The sequence below is a fragment of the Cylas formicarius genome, unplaced genomic scaffold (assembly GCF_029955315.1).
Source record: "Cylas formicarius isolate icCylForm1 unplaced genomic scaffold, icCylForm1.1 PGA_scaffold_7__23_contigs__length_41026272, whole genome shotgun sequence".
In the NCBI taxonomy this organism is placed as follows: domain Eukaryota; kingdom Metazoa; phylum Arthropoda; class Insecta; order Coleoptera; family Brentidae; genus Cylas; species Cylas formicarius.
This window is the reverse complement of record NW_026844352.1, coordinates 9414701-9439664: the sequence shown is the minus strand read 5'-3', so window position 1 is coordinate 9439664 and position 24964 is coordinate 9414701. Positions and strand designations below refer to the sequence as shown.

At 36.7% G+C, this 24964-nt stretch overlaps 1 protein-coding gene across 2 annotated transcripts in view; it reads right to left on the bottom strand.

Moving 5' to 3' along the window:
- Positions 1 to 24964, bottom strand: part of LOC132705243 (head-specific guanylate cyclase) — a 199471-nt gene that overhangs the window by 17125 nt on the left and 157382 nt on the right. For both annotated transcript variants that reach the window (XM_060675723.1, XM_060675724.1), the window contains exon 11: positions 12582 to 12748. In XM_060675723.1, the coding sequence (XP_060531706.1) occupies positions 12582 to 12748 (167 nt within the window). The remainder of the gene's footprint in view (positions 1 to 12581; positions 12749 to 24964) is intronic.

Genomic DNA, 24964 nt, shown 5'->3' with positions numbered 1-24964 from the left:
ATTTCATATTTAAATTACATTGAAAATTCAAAATTCCCAGTTAATTTAAAAAAGATTAAAGAACAAACCTCAAAAGATGTCGTTTTCAGCAAAATTCTATTTTATGTTCGAAACGGTTGGCCACAAACTTGCCCCTCTACAGATTTTAAACCTTATTTTCTTAAAAAACATGAAATTTGTGTAGAACATGGTTGTTTAATGTGGGGTTATCGTCTAATTGTGCCACCAGTCTTCTATGACAGTATTTTGATGGAATTACATTTAACTCGTACCGGAATCGTTAAAATGAAAGCCTTGGCGCGTTCATATGTTTGGTGGCCAAAAATCGACGATTCTATTGAGAAAATTGCGCGTTCATGCAAAACATGCGCACTTTATTCGGAAAGCTCCGCGAAACCTTCTTTAATTATGTGGGATACTCCTAAAGAACCATTTTTTTTTAAAATAGAACATTTTTAGTAATTTAAGATGCCACTCCAAATTGGCTAGAATGTTTCATAGTCTCAGACATGTCTTCTGCACAAACCATAAAAATTTTTAGAGCTCTATTTGCCCGTTTTGGTCTCCCAAAAGAAGTTTCCACCGATAACGGTCAAACGTTTATGTCCGAGGAATTTCAAAATTTTTTGGCAAGTTTGGGGATCATTCACAAAGCGGGTGCTCCATATCATCCAGAAACGACCCGGGACTACCGTCCAAACTCAGATAAAAGCAGGTTTTGTCAAGGGGTAGTTCGAGATATACTTGGCCGAAGAACTTACCTGGTTGAGTTGGTGGGTGGAGTCACATGGAAAAGACATTCAAGTCAGTTAAAAAGGTATCATTGTAACGACAACATGCCATGCCCCAGCAAGGAAAATTCCATGACAGCCCCAAATAAAAAAAAACTCCTCGATGACTTCACGTTCCAACATAACAAGAAACAGATCAAGTAATACTGTTACATCAGTTAGGTCTAGCGACAGCGAAACATCGGACTCAGAAAGTGAAGACGTCATCTCACCCAGTGAAAACAACCCCAACGACAATCAAGGCCCAGGTGACCACAGTGCGCTTGTGCTTCGTAGACGTAGTAAGATTAACCCACCAAATCGTTCACAAGTCGCCCAGTAAACATGGCACTCATATCTACATGCAAGTGTACGTAAACACTACTAGAGTTAAGTTAGTTTCAGTTTCTTATAGGGGGAAGATGTTCTATATGCGAGTTTTTTATATCGCAGTTTAGTTTAGTTTTTTTTGTAAACCGTGATGTGGTACGTTTTCCTAGGGTGATCCACAGCAGTCACTTGCCTGGCCGCGTATTGTACGGAGTCGTGAGTAAACGGTTGCATTGTCGTGGTCGAGTTTTCATTTCACGTTAAACGAATACTTAACACCTTCTTTAACATCTCTTGCAGAAAGCTACCCAGCCAGCTTCAGAGCCCGCAAGTAGTATGATAATTCCTTTGCCCTTCGATTTTTTTTTACAATAAAAAAAAATATGATTGTCTTTGGGAAAATAAGCTTCTTTGTGTAAGAATTTGCAAAATACATATCATTTTCAAGCGACCAATTTTACATGACTTCTTTAGTCGATGATAAATTTCGTATTTTTCTGCTTGTGCAGAATGGTAGCTGGCGTCGTCCATAATGACAACACTGTTTGGTGGAATATTGGGAAACAATTTTTCAGAAAACTATTTTTCAAAGATGTCTACTGTCATGTGGTAGTCAGCCTTTCCTTCTTTTACGTCTCTTGCAGAAAGCTACCCAGCTAGATTCAGAGCCCGTAAGTAGTATGATAATTCCTTTGCCCTTCGAAACGGGCACATCTAACTAACAATTCCTGTTACCATCAATCCATCCTTTTTTGACGGAATCGCGGCTATCAAATCGAAATATATGATGAGGACGTTTTTAGCACGAATTTCACGGATTTCTCCCAAATATCTTGTCCCCCATTCCAAAACTCTTTTTGATTCCATCAAAACTTGTCTTTTATTGATGGTCTTGTAATAAAAGTCAATTCTTCGTACGAAGGCACGCAAAGCCTCTTGGCAACATACAATGTTCAAAACATTACGCAATATTCTCCTGTTACGCATCATATATCAGCCGTCTCACTATTTCGGCTTGATGCGTGTCAAATAGACTTTGTGGGACAACACGATCTTTCCGCGTTTTTCTTTCTCGGACAACATTTACAACTATGTCACGTACTGTGGCATACAGTGTTTTAATCATCTCGGAAGTTATTTAAAATTATAATTTTCGCAGTAACCGGCAAATGTATCCGAGTCTTTGATCCCTTGGAATTTGACAGGAGTTCATCATCAACGATTATTACATCATCGACCGTAATCTCAACTTCTTCGTCGCTGCACATCGGAAGTGACTAACAAAATGGAATAATGTTAGAATTTTAAAAACAATTGAATAATAGTAAGTTGGTAATTAATAATTAGAAACACAAAACGGAATAGAAATAACTCCAAAACTGACACTCGGATTTCCTCAACCCCCACAAATCAGTCAATAGCAAAATGGGAAAACACGCCATATATATATATATATATATATATATATATATATATATATATATATATATATATATATATATATATTATTATTTTTATATTATATAATTTCTCGAGTCCTTATGTTAAAAGTTTAAATTAGAATCAGTGTTCTAATGTGTTTCATATAAGGTCAACCTATCTAATGGGCAAATTTCCTTTGAAATCGAGCTACCTCAAGTTGGGACTGTTTTATTAAGATTTATAAAAAGCACACTAATATAAATTAATATAACAGTTTAATCAAAGACAATTTTTCTGCTCTTAAAATACAACAGTCCGCACGGCAGAGTTCTTGTGGCTTGTGGTATAGGTGCTGAAAAGAATGGTCACTTCCGCTTTATAGGCGGGTCTTAAACTGTTTCCGAAGTGAAAACCATTTGAAAAAACGGTACATCGTGCGGCGAACTTTACGCAGAGAACGGAGCTGGAAGACAGTTCGGATATTCTACCATTATTACGAGCAGGTGCTGTGTGCCTGCTTGAGTTAGTTGAAAAGATAAACCAGACCGCGCAAATATACTCGACGGCTATAAGATATTATTATTACATAAATTATTAGCGGAATGAATAGTGAATAGTAGTGTATAACTAGTTAGATTTTATGATTTTAGAAGAAATATGTTATATTTTTCGTTAAGTTTTATCCGAATTGACTTGTTTGATTTCACTACTGCCATTGTCGCAACCGAACAATTTTTAGGGAGATTTGAAAGAGACTGAAAATAAATCTGCGTTGTTGGAACGATTCCGCTGAGCATTGAAAGCAAATTGATTGTGACGTGGTTTTTGTTTTGGCAACTGGGAAAGTTCCAGAAATCTGGCAAATCTGGAAGAAAAAATTGAAAGAAAATTCGAGGTGGCAGGAAGAAAAATCGCAGAAAATTCTGTTCGCATCAAAACAGTGCAACAAAAAATTGAAGAAAGGCAGACCTAGATATTTTATGATAAGTGGAGGAAATCACGAATTGCAAGTACGCTAATTTAAAATTGCAGAATGATTGGGGATTTTGATGTGTAATTCTGTTTGTATCGACAAAATACAATAGTAAATAGAAGAAAATTCTCGGGACATTGAATGTTTACAACAACAAATACAAGAAATTATGACGGGAAATGGGCTAATTTGAAATTGCATGGTGAAAATGCAGGGTGACATTTTGATACCTAGTGGTTGGACAATATCCGGAATGCCTAGATAGCGCAATTCGACGGGGAAACATCTTGCCTGGTTTCTTGGAAAGAGTGAAAAAAAAAATGAGAGACGCTAACTTTTAACGGAAGCCACTAATGTTCCTTGGTAAAATATGGAAAATTCTTGATTCCGTAATTAAACGAATCACCCTGGGCATTCTGATTAGCTTTATAATGTGCCTATTAACGACTTCGAGCTTTAGTCGTTACTACTGTAAAAAAGTTCTTTTTCAGAAGTCGGCTTCCTGGCACACAAAAACTGAAAATATACAATGTGCGACGAAGAAGTTTTTGGTCTAAATTTTGATTTTTTAAATTTCAGTCCAGACGTTTGTTAAACAATGTTGTTGGGAACCATCCCAATAGTCAACAATTTAGCTTGTGTGATATTGTAAGGGGTGTTTTTTTTCGATGTATAGAATTTTAAGTTGCAATAAACCGATGGATTATTCAATTGACATGAATTTTATTTATCCGAAAGATAATCTTGTGGCATTACATTTTAAATATGATTTCTGGCATATCTTTTTCCAACATTCGTGGCCGTATATCGGCGAAAGGTGTCTTCCAAGTGATCAAACGTTTGTGGCTTATCCGCATAGACCATTGACTTTACATAGAACCACAGAAAGTAGTCTAGCGGTGTTTAATCACAAGATCTTGGAGGTCAATTCACAGGTCCAAAACGTGAAATTAGGCGGTCACCAAACGTGTCTTTCAATAAATCGATTGTGGCACGAGCTGTGTAACATGTTGCGCCGTCTTGTTGAAACCACATCTCCTGGACATCATGGTTATTCAATTCAGAAATGAAAGAGTTAGTAATCATAGCTCTACACTGATCACCATTGACTGTAACGTTCTGGCCATCATCGTTTTTGAAGAAGTACGGACCAATGATTCCACCAGCCCATAAAGCGTACCAAACAGTCAGTTTTTCTGGATGTAACGGTGTTTCGACATACACTTGAGGATTAGCTTCGCTCCAAATGCGGCAGTTTTGTTTGTTGACGTAGTCATTCAACCAGAGGTGCGCTTCATCGCTAAACAAAATTCGCTTATGAAAATCGGGAACAACGGCAATCTCGTTTTGGGCCCATTCGACGAATCTACGCCTTACTTGATGATCGTTTGGCTTCAATTCTTGCACGAGTTGGATTTTGTAAGCACGCAAACCAAGATCCTTCCGCAAAATCTTCCATAAAGTGGATGGATACAGATCCAATTCCTGTGCTCGATGGCGGATGCACTCATTCGGGTCTTCCTCAATGCTACGCTCTACAGCAGCAATAGCTTCTTCTGTATGCATCGTAGGGCGTCTCTGGGGATGCGAGTTATCAATAAGAGTAAACGTGGTACGAACACGTTCCATGGTTAATCGAATTAACTGCTCTGATGGACGATTTTGTCGACGATGAAATGGACGTAGTGCGCGATACGTATTCCGCACAGAACCGTTATTTTCGAAATAAAATTGCACTATTGGCAAGCGTTGTTGAGGCGTGAGTCTATTCATGATGAATTGCCAAACCAAACTGAGAATAAATCACTTGACAATCACTTGAATGCCAACTTAAAGTTCTATACATCCAAAAAAAAACACCCTTTATAAGTACGTGCCTGACAGTAATTTTGAAATTAACCCAGAAATTCTTGGAACAACATTTGGTTATTATCTTGGCCGAAAACCGATCTTTGTCCGTAGTTTCTCCTACGTCGAAGGCAGTATTACTCTTTCTAATGGGTTTTTAACCCATATTTCCAGAAGTTCAGTGAACTTGAATAAACTGCCACTTTTCACTGTTGTTGTTGTTGTGCAAATTCGCGGCAATTAAATTATTTTGTTTTGTTGTGCTATTTTGTGACCACAGTTGTACGGTCAAACATGTGAGAAGCAATGGAAATACTGTTATTGACTAGGTTGTTTTCTCTTCGACATTTCTTTGAGCTGACTGGGAATGTGGGATGTTTATTTCAAAGTTTCCACTGCTCGAAAGTCACCCACAAATGATGAATTAAGAAATGTTTATGAATGAAACATCTTAATAATAATAATAATAAAGGTTTATTGTTTATCGTAAAAAAACATGGTTCCAGTTCATCAAATTTAGATAAAAATAGTGACCTAAAAATAATCGATATAATAATAATAACAATAAAAGTATATTTATAGTTCAAATTACAATAACTTTTACTTAATACATGGTCAACAAAAGATTTTTTCGTTTTTAAAGAAAAATGTTGGACATCTGGAAGAACCAGATACTGTTCAAGAGGAGTATTACCTATACAATCTGATATATCACAAAGTATGAAATTAAAGTATGAAAAACGGCTCTGATCTATACTTGATTAATGAGTTCCAAGTAGATATCTTCTGTATAAATAGTATATAGCAACAAAAACAAAAAGCGGTGAGGAATACTTATTATAATAGAATACTCTTTGAACTCGATCGGACCAGAAAGAGCTTAATAATGTGTTCGAATTTTTGTCAAATCCGATATAGTGCAGAATAGAGACAACTAGTTTATGATTTACTGTATCGAAGGGTTTGCTAAAGTGCAACTCTATCAGTGCACTGACCTTGTTGTCAACAATTGCTCGCAGTATGTCGTCAGTAATATCAGCTACGTAGTTTCACAGCTACAAGAATTCCTAAAACCAAACTACCTTTGTTTTCTGCCAGAAAATTTGTTAGTCAAGTATTCATTCCAACGATGTGGAAGGAGTAGGAAGAATACTCATCGACCTCAGCTGATTAAAATTTGTGGGGTTCTTTGTTTTTGGAAGATGTGAGACTCAAAAATGCACGCACTTATGATATGAGTTATAATCGGAATAATAACAGGATAATACAGCTGAATTAAGGTAATATTTAACTTATCAGATTTTATATTTTTAATTATATCAAATATTTTATTTTGCGTAGCAAGCACAAATTTAAATTGTTAGTTGTTCAGGCACTTTGTTATTCTGTACAGACTAAATGAAAAACCTATTTAAGTCATCAGGATCAGATAGATTACTTGAAAGAAGATAATTACGACCAAGGAGTCTTAATGTTGGAATTTTGTAGCGTAAGTATGCATACGAGTAATTTTTATTTTTTTTAGAGCGGTTTATAGGAGGATGTTTATTAAACAGACATAAAATACAATTGTTTAAGAATGTTATTTTATCATCGATGTTCGGAATACAAAATATATCTATTTGAAAATCATTTTATATTTGATTGTCTCTATATAAATTGGCAGCGTATCATTTAATTTTGTGCAAAATAATTTCATATAAATTAGACTATGGTCAGGATGAACTTTAAAGATGCCCAACAGTTTTTAGAATCCGTAAATGAAAAGAATATGACGTAAGCCATATTGATTAGTTATAATTTGACTGTTATTTTCAGTATTGTTTAAGTGTTTCATTTTTCCACATTTCTGGTAAAGAATTTTGCGCCATGGTTGCATTCTGTATTCACTCAAATGAAATTTTAATTCAAAGAATCTGTGGTATTTATTACCGAGAACTCAATTCAGAATATAAAAAATTAAAAATATATTTTTTATTTTTTAAAAAGGTCTGCTGCTTACCATTAACTGAGCAACTTTTTAGAAACAAACTTTGGCAGGAAAGGAACTTCTCCAATTTTGATTCATTAAAACTCGCAATAACAAACTTTGCTTTTGCTGTGGCTTCGGGCTGCCGCTTTCGGTTTTCTTAACATTTTAAGTGTGTGGAAAATCCGGAGGGTTTTTGTTTGCCCTTTTAAAGCTTTCCGTAAAATACCGACAAAACTGGATGGAAATTTCGAGACGTTTTAATGGAATTGTGTCATCTATACGGTTCATCAACAAACTTTTAATTCATATGAGAATAAAAAAAAATTGTGGATTCGCCAAATTATATTGGGAAAACTACGGATCGCATCCTTTGTTATACATATCAAACAACTTAAACATTGGCACCTAGAAAACCCTTTACCTCATGACTGTCAAATGCGGCGCCGGAATGTCAAAAAGTCCAAAGCATTTTCCAGTGTTGTTTGCAGGGACAATATTGCCTACACAAAATCCAAGGACATAGCCGAGGGATTCAGTGTGGGGGAAACACTTGCGTGGAAGATAAAAATGCAAAAAATGTAAGTTGTAAACAGAAAAATAGTAATTTGAGTATATTTTTGTCGCTAATGCTAGAGAAAGAATTAATAGAAATAATTAAATCGCTGAAAAATACGTGGGATCTAATTAGAAAAACATAAATATTTGACTACGCCGATACCATATTTGGTTAATCTGGTATCCTCCAAGGGAGTCTTCCCAGACATTTTTAAGGAATCCGTTACTATCCCTCCCAGGTTCGAGAGACCAAATGTCGAATTGAAAAGTGTATTGAAATTAGAATAAAACAATTTTTAGAAAAAACGCCTCATTCAACACAAATGAATTTGGTTTTAGGAAAAAAGTAGGCACCGAAGATGAGTTGATCAAGGTAGCTGTCTGATCTTTTAATGACAGAAAAAAGTGTATTACTGTCTTTCTCGATATGGCCAAGGCATTCGACACTGTGTCGCACCATATGTTGCTGGAGAGACTTGAAGACTTAGGTATTGGAGGGCTAGTAAAAACAAAAAAAGCTTAAATAATACCTACAAGATAGAGCGCAAAAGGTGACATCCTGGGCTGCTTTCTTCCAGTCGGGTATGGTGTGCCAATCTTGTTTACATTGTATATGAATGAGATATTTTCTATTTTACCGAAATAATAATTGAAAAGAAACTGTCGCAAAGGCTGAAAAATTACTGGTAAATAGATGGCTTGATTCTAGCCCGCTGTCACTTAATATAGAGTAAACCCAATTTATTAGTTATTCCAAGACGAATGCTTGTGTTTCAGACTTTCAAAGAATAAAAATTCATAAATTTGACTGTTGCTATGACATGAATTGTAAATGGGATTTTTACATAAATTCTACGAAAAAGTTAAAATATTTAGGGGTAGTTTTTGATCAGAACCTTAGATGAGATGACCACGTCAATTATATCACTTTGAAAATTCGCAATTATTCCATATTTTTTTATATTACGTCAAAGTTTGTCCAAGAGTTCCTTTAGTAGGATATATAAATCTTTGGATGAAGCATTTTTATCTTATCGTGTATGTGTCTGGGGTGCTGCAGGGGATAAGGCTCTTCAACCGCTAGCAATTAGCCAGAAGCGTGGTTTGAATATAATATTATTTAAAAACAAACTATATGCTTCTAAAAAATTGTTTACTGAAAGTACCAAGTGTCGTCACAATCTACATTAAACCAGTCACCAGACTATTAAGTCCTTACAAAATTCGTAAAGAAACAATCAGCCATTCGGTAAAATCCAGATTTGTATCAATGCCAGTACCGATGGTATAGTTCACTACAGTGCAGAGGAGCCTTCTATTTGCAGCCCCTAGAATATATACCGCCCTTCCAATACATTTGTAAAGTAGGGAATATTCAAAAATTTGGAGGCTTATTAATTTCTGGTTGTTTAGTATAGACTATGACATTCTGGAAGTGATAAATTAACTGTGAATAAAATTTAATTTAATAATTTTAATTTAAGTATTCAATTGAAATATTTATATGAACTTAGCCATAACTAGTAAGGTAAGTTGCATTAGACTGAAGAAATGCGCGCACAAATTTCTCAAATTCATTGTGTATTTGATGTATATTTTTTGAATGTATTGTCTAATTGCTGAAATAAATGTAATTATAATTATAATTATAATTATAATTATAATTATGATTATTATGATTATTATGATTATTATGATTATCATTATTATTATTATTATTATTATTATTATTTTAGCGACAGGATAAATAGGTGAGCAAATTATAAAATCTGATCAATGCTGAATAATAAGAGTTTGAAAGAGACATGATAATTAATATTTATAAAGCTATAGTCAACACGTAAGCCGCCAATACGCAGAATCTGACATGTATAAATATAAATAAAATTGAAAAATAGGTAACAATTAAATGGTAATAAGTTCCATTTTTCAAGAATTTGTTTGTATTATTTTCTTCTAAATGCTATTGCTTTCCATTTTAACACCGCAAATTTTGTATGACACAAGATCTTCCCAGGGGGACGGTGGATGGCCAAGCATTGCCCGTCATCTAGCGATATACTTATGAATATCCACTATTTTCCCTAAGATGCACACGGTCGTTAGGGGGAGGGGGGGGGGGGGGTACAAAAGGCCCAACCAATTCTATTTTAACTTTTTGAAATATGAAATACGAAATTTACTTTTCCATGATAAATCGGATGTTTAGTTCTATCTAAGACTTCGAAAAATCGTAATTTAGGCATTGATCAATTTATTACTGGACCATCACATTTGAGCTTATACTATACGAATGTCTAATCCAAATGCACAACACAAAAACGGAGAACCATGTCCAAATGTCCAAATACCCCTGCTGCTGATAAGACCGACCAAATAAAAATAAAGGCAGTAATACGCCTTCTAATTCTTTTTCTTATTACAATAAGGTTAAGTAGTTTTTTTTGTGAACTGTTTACGAAGTGTTTTTGAACACCGCGCTATAAGCAGCCAAAAATATTATTCAATATCAGAATATATTCCAGACAGTACGTTCCCAACAATTCAGCTAAATATGGCTTGGAAATCATAACTCTCTAGAGGGTCCCCATCAAAAATGACATGTAAAGTCAGTTGATAGTTATAAGAATGTGACTAACTGATACGAATTAAGGAAAGATCCGGGCAAGCTGTAAGAATGAAATATGGCCGAACAGGTCCGTGCTTAAAATTTAATTTTTGGGGTTTTGTTAGGAAAGATAATTAACAATATTTATTTATTTATGTATGTATTTATGTATAAATCTAAAATAAAATTACAAATTATTTTTATTACCTACTTAAATTACTTAAAATCATTCACATAATATATCAGTATCACTATCTCTATCACGCCTGTCCTAATTATTATTTGTTCTATATTATTTGCAATATGGATATACGATTGTTCGGGGAAAAACATTGTTACGACGAATGACAGATTTCAGTTTTGTAGGTTCAAGCTTTGTCAACTAATTGCTTTTTGGTATAATCTTCGTGAAAATAAATGTCATTATACATGTAGTTTTGGATTGTTGCTTTTGTGTCGCATGAGGAAGGGGTTTTAGTGAACTGTCTACTGATAACTTGCATTGTCCATTACAATGACGCTATTAGGAGGAATGTTTGGAACTAGTTTGTTTTTCAACCAACTTTCAAATAAATCAGCGGTGGTGTCTTCATGGTAATCCAGAGAAGAATATTTAATAATTTTCGCAGACAGAGAAAGTCCTTTTGGAATCCAACCATCTTTATGCAAAATAGTTATTCTTTTACTTCTTTTTGATGGCGCGTTTGTTTTACACTTATCAGTTGAGTCAACCCAACCCTTTTCCAGGGTATCATAAGTGTCGAAGCAGGTTTCATCCAAGTAAATAATTGGCCTTTGTTGTTCTGTGTAAATCCAAATTTTTTCTAGATATTCCAGTCGCCATTTCCGAATTCTAAAAAATTCCATTATAACTTGGCTTTTGTCAATTTTTTTAAATCAAAAACCCATGTGTTGAATACACTTCCACACCACATTTAACACCGGTTTCATTTTTTTCAAGTCTCCTAATTAAGATGTCTAATGTCGGCACGCTTTGTTCCTCGTATAACTGGTAAATTTTACGCCGTATTGTATCTTGATCACTTTCATCTACACTCGAGAAAATGTCAGCATCGCTTCTTTTTTTGCGTCGCTGAAATGGGATTATTCACAATTTTCCATACAGTTGATGTTGGAATTTTCGTCAATGTGGCCGCTTCTTCTAAAGATGCTTGCGTGCTGGCACCACGTTCAATGAGAGTCAAATAAACATTGTTCATAACTTCCTTAGTTTCAATAGAATAGCGTTATCTACATTTGGGCGGGAGCATCTCCTGAGATACTCTAGACTCGCACATATTTTGCATAATTCACACACGATTCAACACACGCTGTATTACACACGAAATAAGAATGATTACTAATAAACTTAAACTATACCAAACCAAAGAATATTAAACACAGGTAGGTGTAAAATTATTTTCTATTACGGACCGCAATTTTACCTGAATTTAAATTCCGAAACTTTAGGTAATAAGCTTGTTGCATTGTATGTTAATCACCACCCTTGGATAATCCCATTCAAAAGCAACTGGTCACTTTCTTATGTCTATGAACAGACCATAACTTTATTGTCTGCCTAAGGTCCGTGAAACCTATTGATGTGTGGAACCTCCAGAAAAACTAACTGTAGGCCCCTTACTGTGTTTTTCAGAAAAATAGACACAGGTGGGATTAACAGGCCGCGTTATATTCAAAGAATCAAAAAAAGTTGAATAATTGAGGCGAATGGGCTACCTTCAAGATTTGCGTATGCGACTCATTGCCTATCATTCGGACAAATGGCCTAGGCAATGAAGAAAAAAAATAGCAAAGTTCTGCACCACCAGTCACAATTTCTGCAAAAACTAGACAATCCCTCTGTCCTAGAAGCGGAGACATTAAAAAACTTTTTTGTTGTCAAAAATGCAGCATTATTATTAAATTACATTATTCCAGTGTTTTTTAGAACATCGAGTAATGAAAACATTTTGACTACCATGAGTGTTGCTTTATTAAACTAAGTTACCTAAAGTTAAGTTTTATACGTTCAGTTGTGTACCTAAGGGAATTCTTGTTTCAATAAAAACCCGAGTATAACTTATAATTAGTTAGTTAGGTTACCTTGTACACATCTAACTGGCCGCAAAATACGTCGAATTGATTGTATAGTTCCTGAAGCATATTAATCACCATCATCGGGGTGGCAGTGGAGCAAATCGAAGTGAAGCCGACGATGTCGCTGAAGAGCATCGTCACGTCTTCGTGCGTTTTTGCCTCGATCGTTTCACCTGAAATTTTATAGAGCAGAGTATACGTCGTTCGCATTAATGGGATGTTTCCGGTTAAATTAAGGACTATTCGGGAATTGTTTGCGAGTTTAAGCGTCTGGCGACGTGGCCGAATGCTTTCCTTATTGCTTTTGAGGGACAAAAACGTTTCGAGATTCTCAGAAGAAATTGGATTTAATTATACCGCAGAATGCCGTCTTTTATTTAGCCCAAAGATCTCTGATTGGAACTTTTGCGGGTCAGTATTGCAAAAAAATATGCATACTCAGTTTGTCATAAAAATTTCATAAATTCCTATGAAATAATTTGCCATATTGGAGTTGTTAGAGGAAGTTCACAATCTCGAAAGTATTGGACATTCTGCTGGTTCAGTATCGTTTATCCTATTAAGTTAAAACATATACAAAAAAACATGCCAGAAGTTACATATTTTCTAATTTTTAAAGTATCAATTAATGACAAAAAGCTGTTTGTCTTGAACTGAGGCAAGTGGCCATGGCAAGGCATTTTGAAAGCGGTCTGATTTGTCATCGCACTTAAACTATAACAGTCAAATATCATAATAGTTTGACATATCAGAATAAAAAATTGTACCACTCACATTTTTGTATTAATTTCAGTTGTGCATATAGGGTTTCCAGCGAAGTTCTTTAATTAAAATGATTTCATTTATTATGCATTCTATTTTAAACGATTGTCCATAGTGAACAATGCGGTACAGAAAACTAATTATTCCGTAATTATCTTTACAACATATGAAATTGACAAAGCAATGGAAACAACGGGTTTGGATTAATTCAAATTGATAATTGAATCATTTAGTTTAATAGCTTTTTCATCGTTTTACATAAATTTATCTCTGTTTCTTAATACCCGTAAGTTATAAACCAAGATTGGAAGGTAGTTAACCTACCTGTATCTAAGTGTCTGAATTTGTTGCTAAGACACGGATTAGCAAAATTGCACTTTCTGGAAATCAGAAAATGTATATCTGAAAATTTAAGGTCAAGAAAGTACAGGAAAGAATAGGTAATAAATGAAAATGAGAAGACTGCCACCAGTTGGATAAACTTATGTCTGAAATGAAAAAGGATGGTTTCGTTCCCCCCGAGGGTGAGAAGAAATAGTGGAACGCTATGAAGGAAATGAATTTTCGTTGTAAAAAATCCTTTTAATAAAGAATATATTTATAAAGAAATTATCTAATGACCACGACTATATCTGAAAGCAGTTCGAAGGAAAAACAGGAACATCTATTATCTGGAAGAAACAAATGTTAGATCTCATTCCTCCTGTTTAAGTTATGGATAATGCTACAATTCAAGAAAATCCGAAAAATTACCCAAGTCCTATTTTAAGACAAGGAGTTACTATAGATTGTAAACATGAATATTACACTATTTTTAAAATGATATACGTTGAAACCATGTTGCATGAGGGAATAAAGACAAGTAAATTGTGAAAAATGCTTTGTATAGATGTAATTGGCTAATTTGCAAATTTGTGAGTCGTATTTTATATTTCATATTCCACATTTTTTTGCCCAAATGGTTAATAATTAAATTATGGTTCTGCCACGAGCTGCCATTGCTTCCCTCATGGTGTAATTTTAAGATCTTTTTGGTGTACTCCTTTTTCTTCGATCGGGAGGAGTCCACTCGAATACCCTTCTTAGTCATCGCTCGTCTGGCATTCTTAACAGATGCCCAAACCCCTACAAACCACGCTTCTTAAATCTCTGTATCACTCATAACTTGTGAGGTTCGTTTTTCTCTCTAGTCTCGATATGCCCGCGTCTTATCGCTGTTCTGTTCAGTGTTAACTGGCAAGTATTCTGTTTTTTAAGATTGAGCTACAGATCCCATTTTGCATATTCATTCTATAGTCCTCTTAGCCTAAAATCTTTAGAATTTCGTGCCAAAACCACTTGTCATATGACAAGCTTAATGTAAAAATATGTTCATTATTTCTCCAACGAAAACATTGAAAAGGAGCCGTGATAGGCTGCACCCCTGCCGGTTTTGACAACTTTCTTCCAATTTTAAAATAGGATAAATTTTCTCTAAACAGTTTCTGGATCATGAGATAAGCGGCCTCGTCAGTCCGACGAGAGCCTCCCACAGAAAAACCCTAAGGAAAGATTTGTAAGCCTTTTCTATATCAATGAAGGCCAAATGAACCTCCTGATCGACTGCTTCATCTTTTCCGTGATTTGTTGGAGTACAGGTACATATTGTAACAAGTCCGGCCGGGCACAAAGCAACTTGGATACTCTCAAATTCTGTGACCTGTATTACTTCCAAGTCTTTCCTGTAAGGCTTTTCCAAATAGTGGGCTGATTAAGACTAAGACCATTGTAACCCCCTGCATCTGGCTTCTTAAATACTGATATCAGCTCCTAGGGTAGTTTGTTCAGTCGGTAGCAAGAATGAAATAAGTTTTGCAGTCTATTAGTTTACTCACTTTAGAAGCTCGGCTGGGTATTACCTGACGTCGGTGAGTTAGGTAATGCTTCTTGAAGAGAGAGAATGCCTTAGTTGTCTGTTTAGTGGTTTTTCCAAATGTAATCTTTTGTTCTTTGATATTCAGATCGCTTTGCTACCAGGAGATTCTCATAATGTAGCTTTCATTTATCCATCGGTATTCTCTGGCTTTTCTGATTGGATTCGTTGGTCTTGTTTTGTTTTTTAATTTCACGTCATACTCCGAGTTCCTGCTATTTCCCACAAGCCATACAAAACAGTACAAAAATCAGCTTAAAGATTTAAGAAAAGAACCAAAAACGGCTAGTTATATATATTAGAGTACTTGGACCTTTATTCAACTACAGTCAGATTCCAGGAAATTTCTGTCGAGGAATCTGGAACTTAGTTATTTAGTGTTGAAACCTGCAACTTCAAACATTCTAATGTAACATAGTGATAATCTCAAACTATGATTAAGGACTAATATCTCTCTTTTTAGTCCATTTCCCTAAGAAGGGATTAGTGACTATGATGCTCTTGAAGCAGTGCTTATGGTATTGTGCCATTCCGTTCTATTCTGAGCCATGATTACGGTTTTATGAAGGCCATAGCCGATAAGATCCTTGCTTTGATCTATCCATCTTTTGGGTGACCTTCCGCGCGGCCGTCTTCCACCTACCTTTCCTTTGACTATTAGTAGTTGCAGCGAGTCCGTTCTTCTTGCAATATGGCCAATGAATTTTAGAAAGCTTCGATTTATCATTTCTGACAGATTCAGTTCAGTGTTTAGTTCTTGAAGAATGGACTCATTTGTACGGTGGGCCGTCCATAAGTGGCAATCGGGAACACAAGTGAACTCAACAATCTTAGTTTGGTGTTTTTAGTGATGACTGTATCTCTCCAGATCTTACTTAACTTAGTTACAGCTGTTCGAGCTAGCGCAATTGTTCGATTTATTTCACATTCACATGCACCGCTATTGTCAATTAAGGATCCCAAGTACAGGTACTTATTCATCCAGCTATGTTTTTTACGTTGGGTTGGTTCTGGTTTTGCCGGTCAACAATCATGACATTAGTTTTGTTGGGATTTAATTTCAATCCAAATTTTGCACTAGTTTCCTGGAGATGGTGCATAATAAATTCCATTTCTTCTACACTGGATGTTATGATTAGTGTGTCGTCGGCATATCTCAGATTGTTGACTTTTCTTCCCCCTACAGATATGCCACTCTGCCAGTTATCCAGAATGTTCCTCATTATGTATTTGATGTATATGTTGAACAGTAAGGGCGAGAGAACACATCCCTGTCTGACACCCTTCATCGCTTGAAACCTGTTTTTTGATGTGACACCGTTGATTCTTATCAGACCGTAATTATGTTCATAGAGCTATCGGATGAGTATTATTAAGTGGTCAAGGACCCCCATTTCTTTGAGTATTTGCCACAGTTTTGGCCATTTTACCAGCCTTGGAGTAAACAGAGGTACATTGTGATGTTAAATTCTCTAGCTTTCTCAATTAGTTGTCGTACATTTCCTAGTTGTTCTCTCGCACCCTCGCGGCCGGTTTGTTCTTCTGCAATCTGGAGTAGTAGATATGATCTAAGTCTGTTATTAATGATCTGTAGGAGAATTTTGCATGCATGGGGTATTAATGCAATCATGCAGTAGTTATTTCAGTCTGCTGGGTTACCCTTTTTATACAGTGGCATATAAAGTGAGCTGCACCATTCGCCTGGCCAAACTCCTGTCTTCCACATTCGATTACATAGAAAATGTAAAACATCAACTACTGGCTGTCCTATTGACATTAGTATCTCTGCAGCTATGCCATCTATGCTTGGACCTTTGTTGTTTTTGAGGCTCTTTAAGGCGCATTCAGCCTCCGATTTAAGAATCCTGGCTTCGTGTTCAGTAAGTGTAGAATGGTTTACGGTGTTGGAGGGTCCATCATCGTTGTAAAGTTTATTGCAGTATTTCCGCCAGACTTCAGCAATGCCATCCGGATTGTGTGGGAAGAAACTCACAGTTCCCTAGATTAGTTGGTTGCGGAGTGCCTTTCTATTTCCATGCAGATTTTGTGAATGTGAGCGTTTTTATCCTGTCTACAGCTAATTTTTATTTCTTTATTGATGTTTTTCAATTTTAACTCTTTATCAGATATTGTTGCTGGCAAGGTTTTTAGGTGTTTTCGTGATTCCAGCAAACTGACAGTGTTATCAGATAACCAAGATTTAGATTTTATCTCTATCTTTCCAGGTGTACAGCTTTTTTTGACTATTTCATTTATCCAGGCTCTAGTATCATTCCACATTTCTTGTGCATCATCTTTTTTTCTAGGTATTTCGACAGAGCTCAGTGCTATCAATATTTTCTCAGTAGAGGGTATTGGACACTTTGTCGTCTTGTTTAATTTCACTGATATAGAATGAATATAAATAAACTAACAACCTTTCAAATAATGTTTGCAGTTGAACCCAGACTGGGTTCGCGTTTATGCTCTCGTGTTGTGGAATAATATGAGAGGGTCGCTGCTGCTGTAACACCATAGCGAAACGAACAAAAACGATAACCGTTAGTGACAAATTCATTACCAACATCTTATTTGCAAAGGGGTGGCAGGATCAAGGCTATTGATAATCGCTAACTTAATTTCTGAATTTTGTTTGAAATTTAGAACACTTACAACAATTATCACGTTTCTAAAGCAGTTCGAGAAATTATTTGTACGATGTTGCACAAGCTATTTTCTTTAGTGGATGGATTTTTTTCACTGGTTATTAGCAATGGATGCTCTATAACAAGTCTCCTCCATGGGCAGATAAAACTTAAACTTAAACTTAAACTGTCTGGCAACGGATTCTAACGCCTTAGTATGCATAGAAGGGTTTTACAAACATCGTATCGTTTATTGGATATGTAAGTTGAATGTAAAAAAGGAACATTAAAAATGAGGCTTTCCTAATAACCAAACTAATAACCATGTAATGAGTTTTTGATTATAATAAACAAAAGGCTGGACTTCAAGTTATCCTTCAAATTAATTTGAGTTTGCCTAGACCTATTTCAAGTGCTGCTTTTTGACCATTAGCCACAGTGATAACAGAACCACCGAACCTCTGTATGTTAAATGCCAACATGCCGTGTAATCAGTCGCAAAAAATAACTACCCTATTTGATATCATTTTAATGTTTTTCTGTCTGATGGAAAACTTATTCTGCGGATCTTGGAATTACTTATTTTAAGATTCTTTGCTTAGAAAGTGCCTCTAAAAGCTGCGAATTTAAAACTGAAAATGAAACGATGATAATAATATATACTAAAGGATAAAACGTAGACAATGTAACAAAAATATGAGCTCCGTTATTATTCAAATCCGCTTACTACAGTTTTTATGATTACACAAGTCTACAATGATTTTGATGTCTGAAAGCTGTTTGCTTATTTGTATATTTTTAGGGGCCATTTTTCCAAAAAAACGATTTTACTCTATTACGTCATTTTTTAAAAAAATGTTATTTTATTAAGGACATGAATATGTTTGTTCCTTGTTAATCGTGTTTTTTAAATGAATTGATTTTTATGAAATTAATTGTGATTTGGCAACACTGGATAATATTAGATTTCTCCGCAAAGCAACAGAGTAGGCCCAGAAGCATCAAAGCAGCGTTGTAACCTGCTTATGGGCAGTTTGGTTATATTGGTCGTGGTACTACTGTGTTCGCGACTGTAGTCTTCGTTGTTGCGTGTTTCTAGAGTTCTAGAGCGTATAAATTGTCTAAAGAAGGTATTGTGTGAACAATACAAATAACTTTTGTAATATCTGTCGTACTTACGTCGAAGGAAAGCAAAGGCAAACTATAACTTCTTTTGTGAAAAATGTGGGGACCTGGGGTCCTCATACTGTTTGTTCCGTTTGCGTTGAAGCATTAAGAAACTGGCAAAAAGGTAGGAAGAAATGGTTAAGCTTTGGTGTTCCTATGGTATCGAGAGAGTCTAGGAACCACAGCGATTATTGTTATTTTTGTTCGTGTAACGTTCAAGGACTCAATAGAAAAAATAAGAAACAAATTGTGTATCCCAATTTTGACTCTGCTATTCGTCAAGTTTTTTCATGGATCAGACGTACCCATACCTACGGCCCCAAATGAACTAGAAAACGTCATATCGTCAAAATTAGAGGAATCTACCGACACAGATGACTCAGATTTCACACCAGATTTCAGAGAGTTTGAAGTGTTGAACCAGAGCGAAACAGAGTTATATATAGACCGCCAATGTATTGCAACAATATTCCTGACTTAGTTTCAAAATTAGGCAATGTGCTATATATAAAAGAAGATTGGCGCCTGTTTATTGCGTAGTATAAAAGGCACAATGATAACTAATTGGCCTCGTTGTACATTCGGTGCATTTAAAAGAAACGTATGAAATTTTTCTGAAGAAAATAAGCTACCAGGAGCATCAGCGGATGCTTTGTGGTGCCCTTAAAGTGCTGCGGAAGCTCCTAGGACAACAGGGGGTTTATACAAAATTCCCGTGCTTTATTTGTAAGTGGGATAGTCGGGTGAGAGATAGACATTGGATTTATTAGGAGATACCTTAGTTGACCCCAAAAAAGTTTTACTGCCTCCTCTTCATATCAAACTTGGCATGATGAAGCACTTTGTTAAAGCCCTAGACAAAAATGGACAGTGTTTGAAAAATTTGTGCCATAAATGTTCAGCCATATCTGATGCCAAGATAAAAGAAGGTATTTTTGTTGGGTCGCAGATAAGAACATTATCCAAAAACAAGGATTTTCAAAACGTAATGGCCAATGTCGAGAAAAATGCCTGATTTTCATTTAAAGAAGTAATTGATAAGTTTCTTGGGAACTGCTGGTATACGATCTTAAGTCACACAGGCGAATGTCCGGACCACGCAGCATTCTGGAAAACAGACGAATATTTCACTCAAAAAAGTAGGAGTAATTTTTTTTTAATTTTCTTAAATTAGGATTCCACTTTTTTACAGAATAAAAAAATAAATTATTTTAGAAATATCTTTATTTTTTCTTCAATATTTGCAAAAAAACCTTACCTTACCTTACAAATAAATGCATAGAATTTTTGAAATCTACCTGCCAAAATTATATAAAATCAGTTTTCAAAATAAATACATCTGTCAAAAAGTTTAATTTTGTAGACCTGTGCTATTTGCATATCTTCAGCAGAATTCTAATCTTTTCGTATCCGAGATTTCTTTAAACACGGTTTGACGATTCAATTCAACTGACCAATGGACTGGCGATTGATTAAATTAATTCAGTTAAAGTTTCGGTCAAAAATTCGCGGGCTAAACTATTCGTGAATCTAATGTATACCGACATCGAAACTCAGATGAATTATGGGTTTTTGGGTGCACATCTGGTTACGTAATAAAATTACCAGAGAAGCGATTTGTTAGCGTGTTTAAAATTTTAATTTATGAACAAAATAATTACCCACGAGAGTACGGCGGGTTCAGTTTTATACACGAGGACACGGATAAAATATGTTTTAATTAGCTTTCGGAAGCGTCAACTCAGCGGACCAGAGTTTATTCGCGTTAATTTATTGTTAACACCGTAATTGCTATTTATTATAACGTGAAACGTTAGTTGGAATCGAATTGGAGGCTGAATCGTTCCCAACGCCCCGAAATTGAATACATTTGAGAAAGTTTATGTGGAAGTTGTTATTCACCTATTATTGTTCACTTTGATCATGTACAAAAAAGTATTTTAATTTAGTATTTTAAAGTTGAGGGTAGAAGAAATAATTTACCAAACGAATAGTTAAGTTTGTGCCTTCTTTGTTGTTTGGAACTTAAAGGGACAATGAAAACTGAAACAAATTCAAAACTCTTGTTTCTATTAAGCGGAATATGTTTTGTCAGAGTTTTGTTTTTGTTTGCGATCCTTTTCCACTGATTGTTGGGATTAAGTAATAATTTTTTTTTCATGTTTAGAGAAAAACATGTTTTTATTCTTAGTTGTGGCTGGTTTAGACTGCGATCCCTTGGAAAAAAAGTAAGTGTATATATTTTAATATTAACAATTTGCTACTTATGTCCTTACTTATTGCTTTGCTTAGAAGAAGAGGAACCCAACACAGTTATTTAGTTCGATCAATCCTATCTTGAAGGGTAAATGACGCCTTTGGATTGCATGGGGAACCACGTACATTATTTTATAATATTCTGATTTTGAATAACAAAACCCAAACTTCAGACATTTAATTTCTGCAAAATATCGATTGGGGTTCGTTGCTGCCGAATGGGGTTGAAATGGTTGCGACAATATTAAATACATTTTTTCTATTCCCTTCTGTGCAATACCTAATTATACACCGATATTGCGTATGGAAAGTATCATTGTGCGACATTTTCGGAGATATTACCGCACGGTTTGAATTTTGACGTTTGTCAATTCTTACGGTCATGTCAGTGAATGTATTCGTGTTGTTTTGCGAAAATGTACCCAGAAACTAAGGGTCGTAGAAAACGTATAGTATGCAACACGTGTGGTAAACTTTTTAAGTCAATTGCCGTTTCCCCCACTTGTTGCATAATATACTATAATAAACTTGAAGTTGTTAAAAGGGGCTTTTCTTATTTTAACATTCTTTCTTTGTGTGACGCGTTGTGATGCTTACCTTTCCATTAGGTGGGATTTTCTGATATAATCCCAAAGCAGATAAATTTCTGATAAAATAATAAATTCAACGATATGACCTTTGTTACGTTATTAGATAATCAAATAAAGGCCCAACAACCGCAAATCAATATTTTTTTCTAACCAAAAATATAATTCAAAATAGGTTAAGGCTTTCGCGGCCCGTTGAAAAGCTATTATCTTGATTCTGGTTTAAAGGCCGTCGTCGGTTGGAATTACTTCCTAACGTTTCGCTAGCACGAGTGGCGAGCTTCTTCAGAGGTCCTTCCATCTCCGATGTTGGATGCAGACTGACGATTTCTCCTGCGCAGGTTGTATTTATGCCGATTGGTGGTGGGCGGGGCTTGTTCCGCTTCGGCTGGTATCGGGATATCGATCGGTACTGTTCGGGCGTTCCTAAGGATCGGGTTCGAGATTTGGATGAGTCTAAGGGTCTCCTCCTTTCTGTTGAAATTGTGTGGGTGTTTTTGTATCTCAATGGCTTCCCTGACTAGTCTGTTGTGATAGCCGTTGACCGGTGCTAGTAACTTGCAGCTCTGAAAGTGTATCCTGTGTTCCCCGCTGCCCAGTGCGTGTTCAGCTACTGCAGACTTCTCTGTCTGTTCTAGCCTGCAGCTTGCTTTATGCTCCTTAAGTCTCGTTCCCATTGATCTCTTGGTAGTTCCGATGTAGACCTTTCCGCATGAATACCGAATGCGGTAGACTCCTGCAGCTGAAAGCGAGTCCCTGTTGTCCTTCGCTGACCTGATGGTCTGCTGGATCTTCTTTGTAGGCTTAAAGATTGTTTTGATGTCGTGTCTTTTCAATACTCTACCAATCCTGTCGGTGACACTCGGAAAATACGGCAGATATGCGTTGGAGGTGGAGGGTCGTTGTTCGGTATCCAGTGATCTTGATGATCTTGAGTTCATTGATCTCTCGATTTCTCTCTTGCTGTAGCCATTTGCCTCGAACGCAGTTTTCAGTTGTTCAAGTTCCATCTGGAGGTTATCCGGTTCGCAAATCCTTCGGGCTCGTTCTGTCAGGATTTTGATAACCCCATACTTTTGACTTGGGTGATGGTTGGATAGAGCATGCAGGTATCTGTCCGTATGGGTTGGTTTTCTGTAAACTGTGTGGCCCAGCTTGTTACCTCACTTCCTCACTAGTACGTCCAAGAATGCAAGTTGTTGGTCTTTTTCAGTCTCCATAGTAAACTGGATGCTGGGATGCTGTCTGTTGAGATGCTGCAGAAAGTTGTTGAGCTTGTCCATACCATGTTTCCAAATCACGAAGGTGTCATCCACGTACCGGAACCACGTTGCTGGCTTGCACTCTGAGGTCTCGATCGCTTTTTCCTCAAAGTGTTCCAGAAATAAGTTGGCTATAACCGGGCTTAATGGGCTTCCCATTGCCACTCCGTCCACCTGTTCGCAGAAGTTTCCCTTCCACACGAAATAGCTACCGGTCAGACAGACTTCAAAAAGTTTGCAAATATCGACAAGAAATATCCTGTTCACCAGGTCCAAGCAACTCTTCAGAGGTACTTTGGTAAACAGTGAGACGACGTCGAAGCTCACAAGGATGTCGTTTTGTTCAATATTGATATCTTGAATCTTGCGCACGAAGTGGACCGCACAAAGGAGCAACAGATAAGGAAGTACGAGAAGTTTGCGACAAAACAAACGCCCAAAACAGCAAGCCTAGACAGTGAGCGACTCGTGGTCAATATAACGGACAGAGTACTCACGGAGGTCGAGAGAACAGTGCTAACCAAAGGAGGGAACTTCGCAATCACTCCCCGTCACATTCCGATTGAAGAGATCATCTCCAGCACGGAAGAAGCCATCAAGAACCTACCGGACCAACATGCCGAAGAGATACGAATCGAGACAGCCAACTTCCTCAGGAAGGCAAAACCACCCAAGACTAACCTGACGTGAAGTGAAGGACTGGCACTGCATAGCCTGAACACGGATGAGGGTATCATCATACTCCCAGCGGACAAAGGAAACGCAACCGTTCTTCTGAAGACCGAGGACTACGAAAGGAAGATTGAGGAACTCTTGGACCCGGGAAGCTACAAACCTCTGAAAAAGGATCCGACGAAAGCTAGACTACGTCTTACCAACCGGCTCATCCAGTCATTATCACTGTCAGAAGAAATCAAGAAGCGCATTGTGAGGACGGAGACTGTTCCACCAAGGCGCTATGGACTACCTAAGATACACAAAGTAGATGTCCCGTTAAGACCAATAGTTAGCGCACCGGGATCACCAACGTATTACTTGGCTAAACACTTGGCATCGCTGCTCCAACCACACGTAGGATACGGCACCAGTTACATCAGGGACTCCACCGACTTCGTGCGCAAGATTCAAGATATCAATATTGAACAAAACGGCATCCTTGTGAGCTTCGACGTCGTCTCACTGAGGAAAAAGCGATCGAGACCTCAGAGTACAAGCCAGCAACGTGGTTCCGGTACGTGGATGACACCTTCGTGATTTGCACACATGGTATGGACAAGCTCAACAACTTTCTGCAGCATCTCAACAGTCAGCATCCCAGCATCCAGTTTACTATGGAGACTGAAAATGACCAAAAACTTGCATTCTTGGACGTCCTAGTGAGGAAGCGAGGTAACAAGCTGGACCACACAGTTTGCAGAAAACCAACCCATACGGACAGATACCTGCATGCTCTATCCAACCATCACCCAAGTCAAAAGTATGGGGTTATCAGAACCCTGACAGAACGAACCCGAAGGATTTGCGAACCGGATAACCTCCAGATGGAACTTGAACACCTGAAAACTGCGTTCGAGGCAAATGGCTACAGCAAGAGGGAGATCGAGAGATCAATGAACTCAAGATCATCAAGATCACGGGATACCAAACAACGACCCTCCACCTACCACGCATATCTGCCGTATATTCCGAGTGTCACCGACAGGATTGGTAGAGTATTTTGAAAGACACGACATCAAAACAATCTTTAAGCCTACAAAGAAGATCCAGCAAACCATCAGGTCAGCGAAGGACAACAGGGACTCACTTTCAGCTGCAGGTG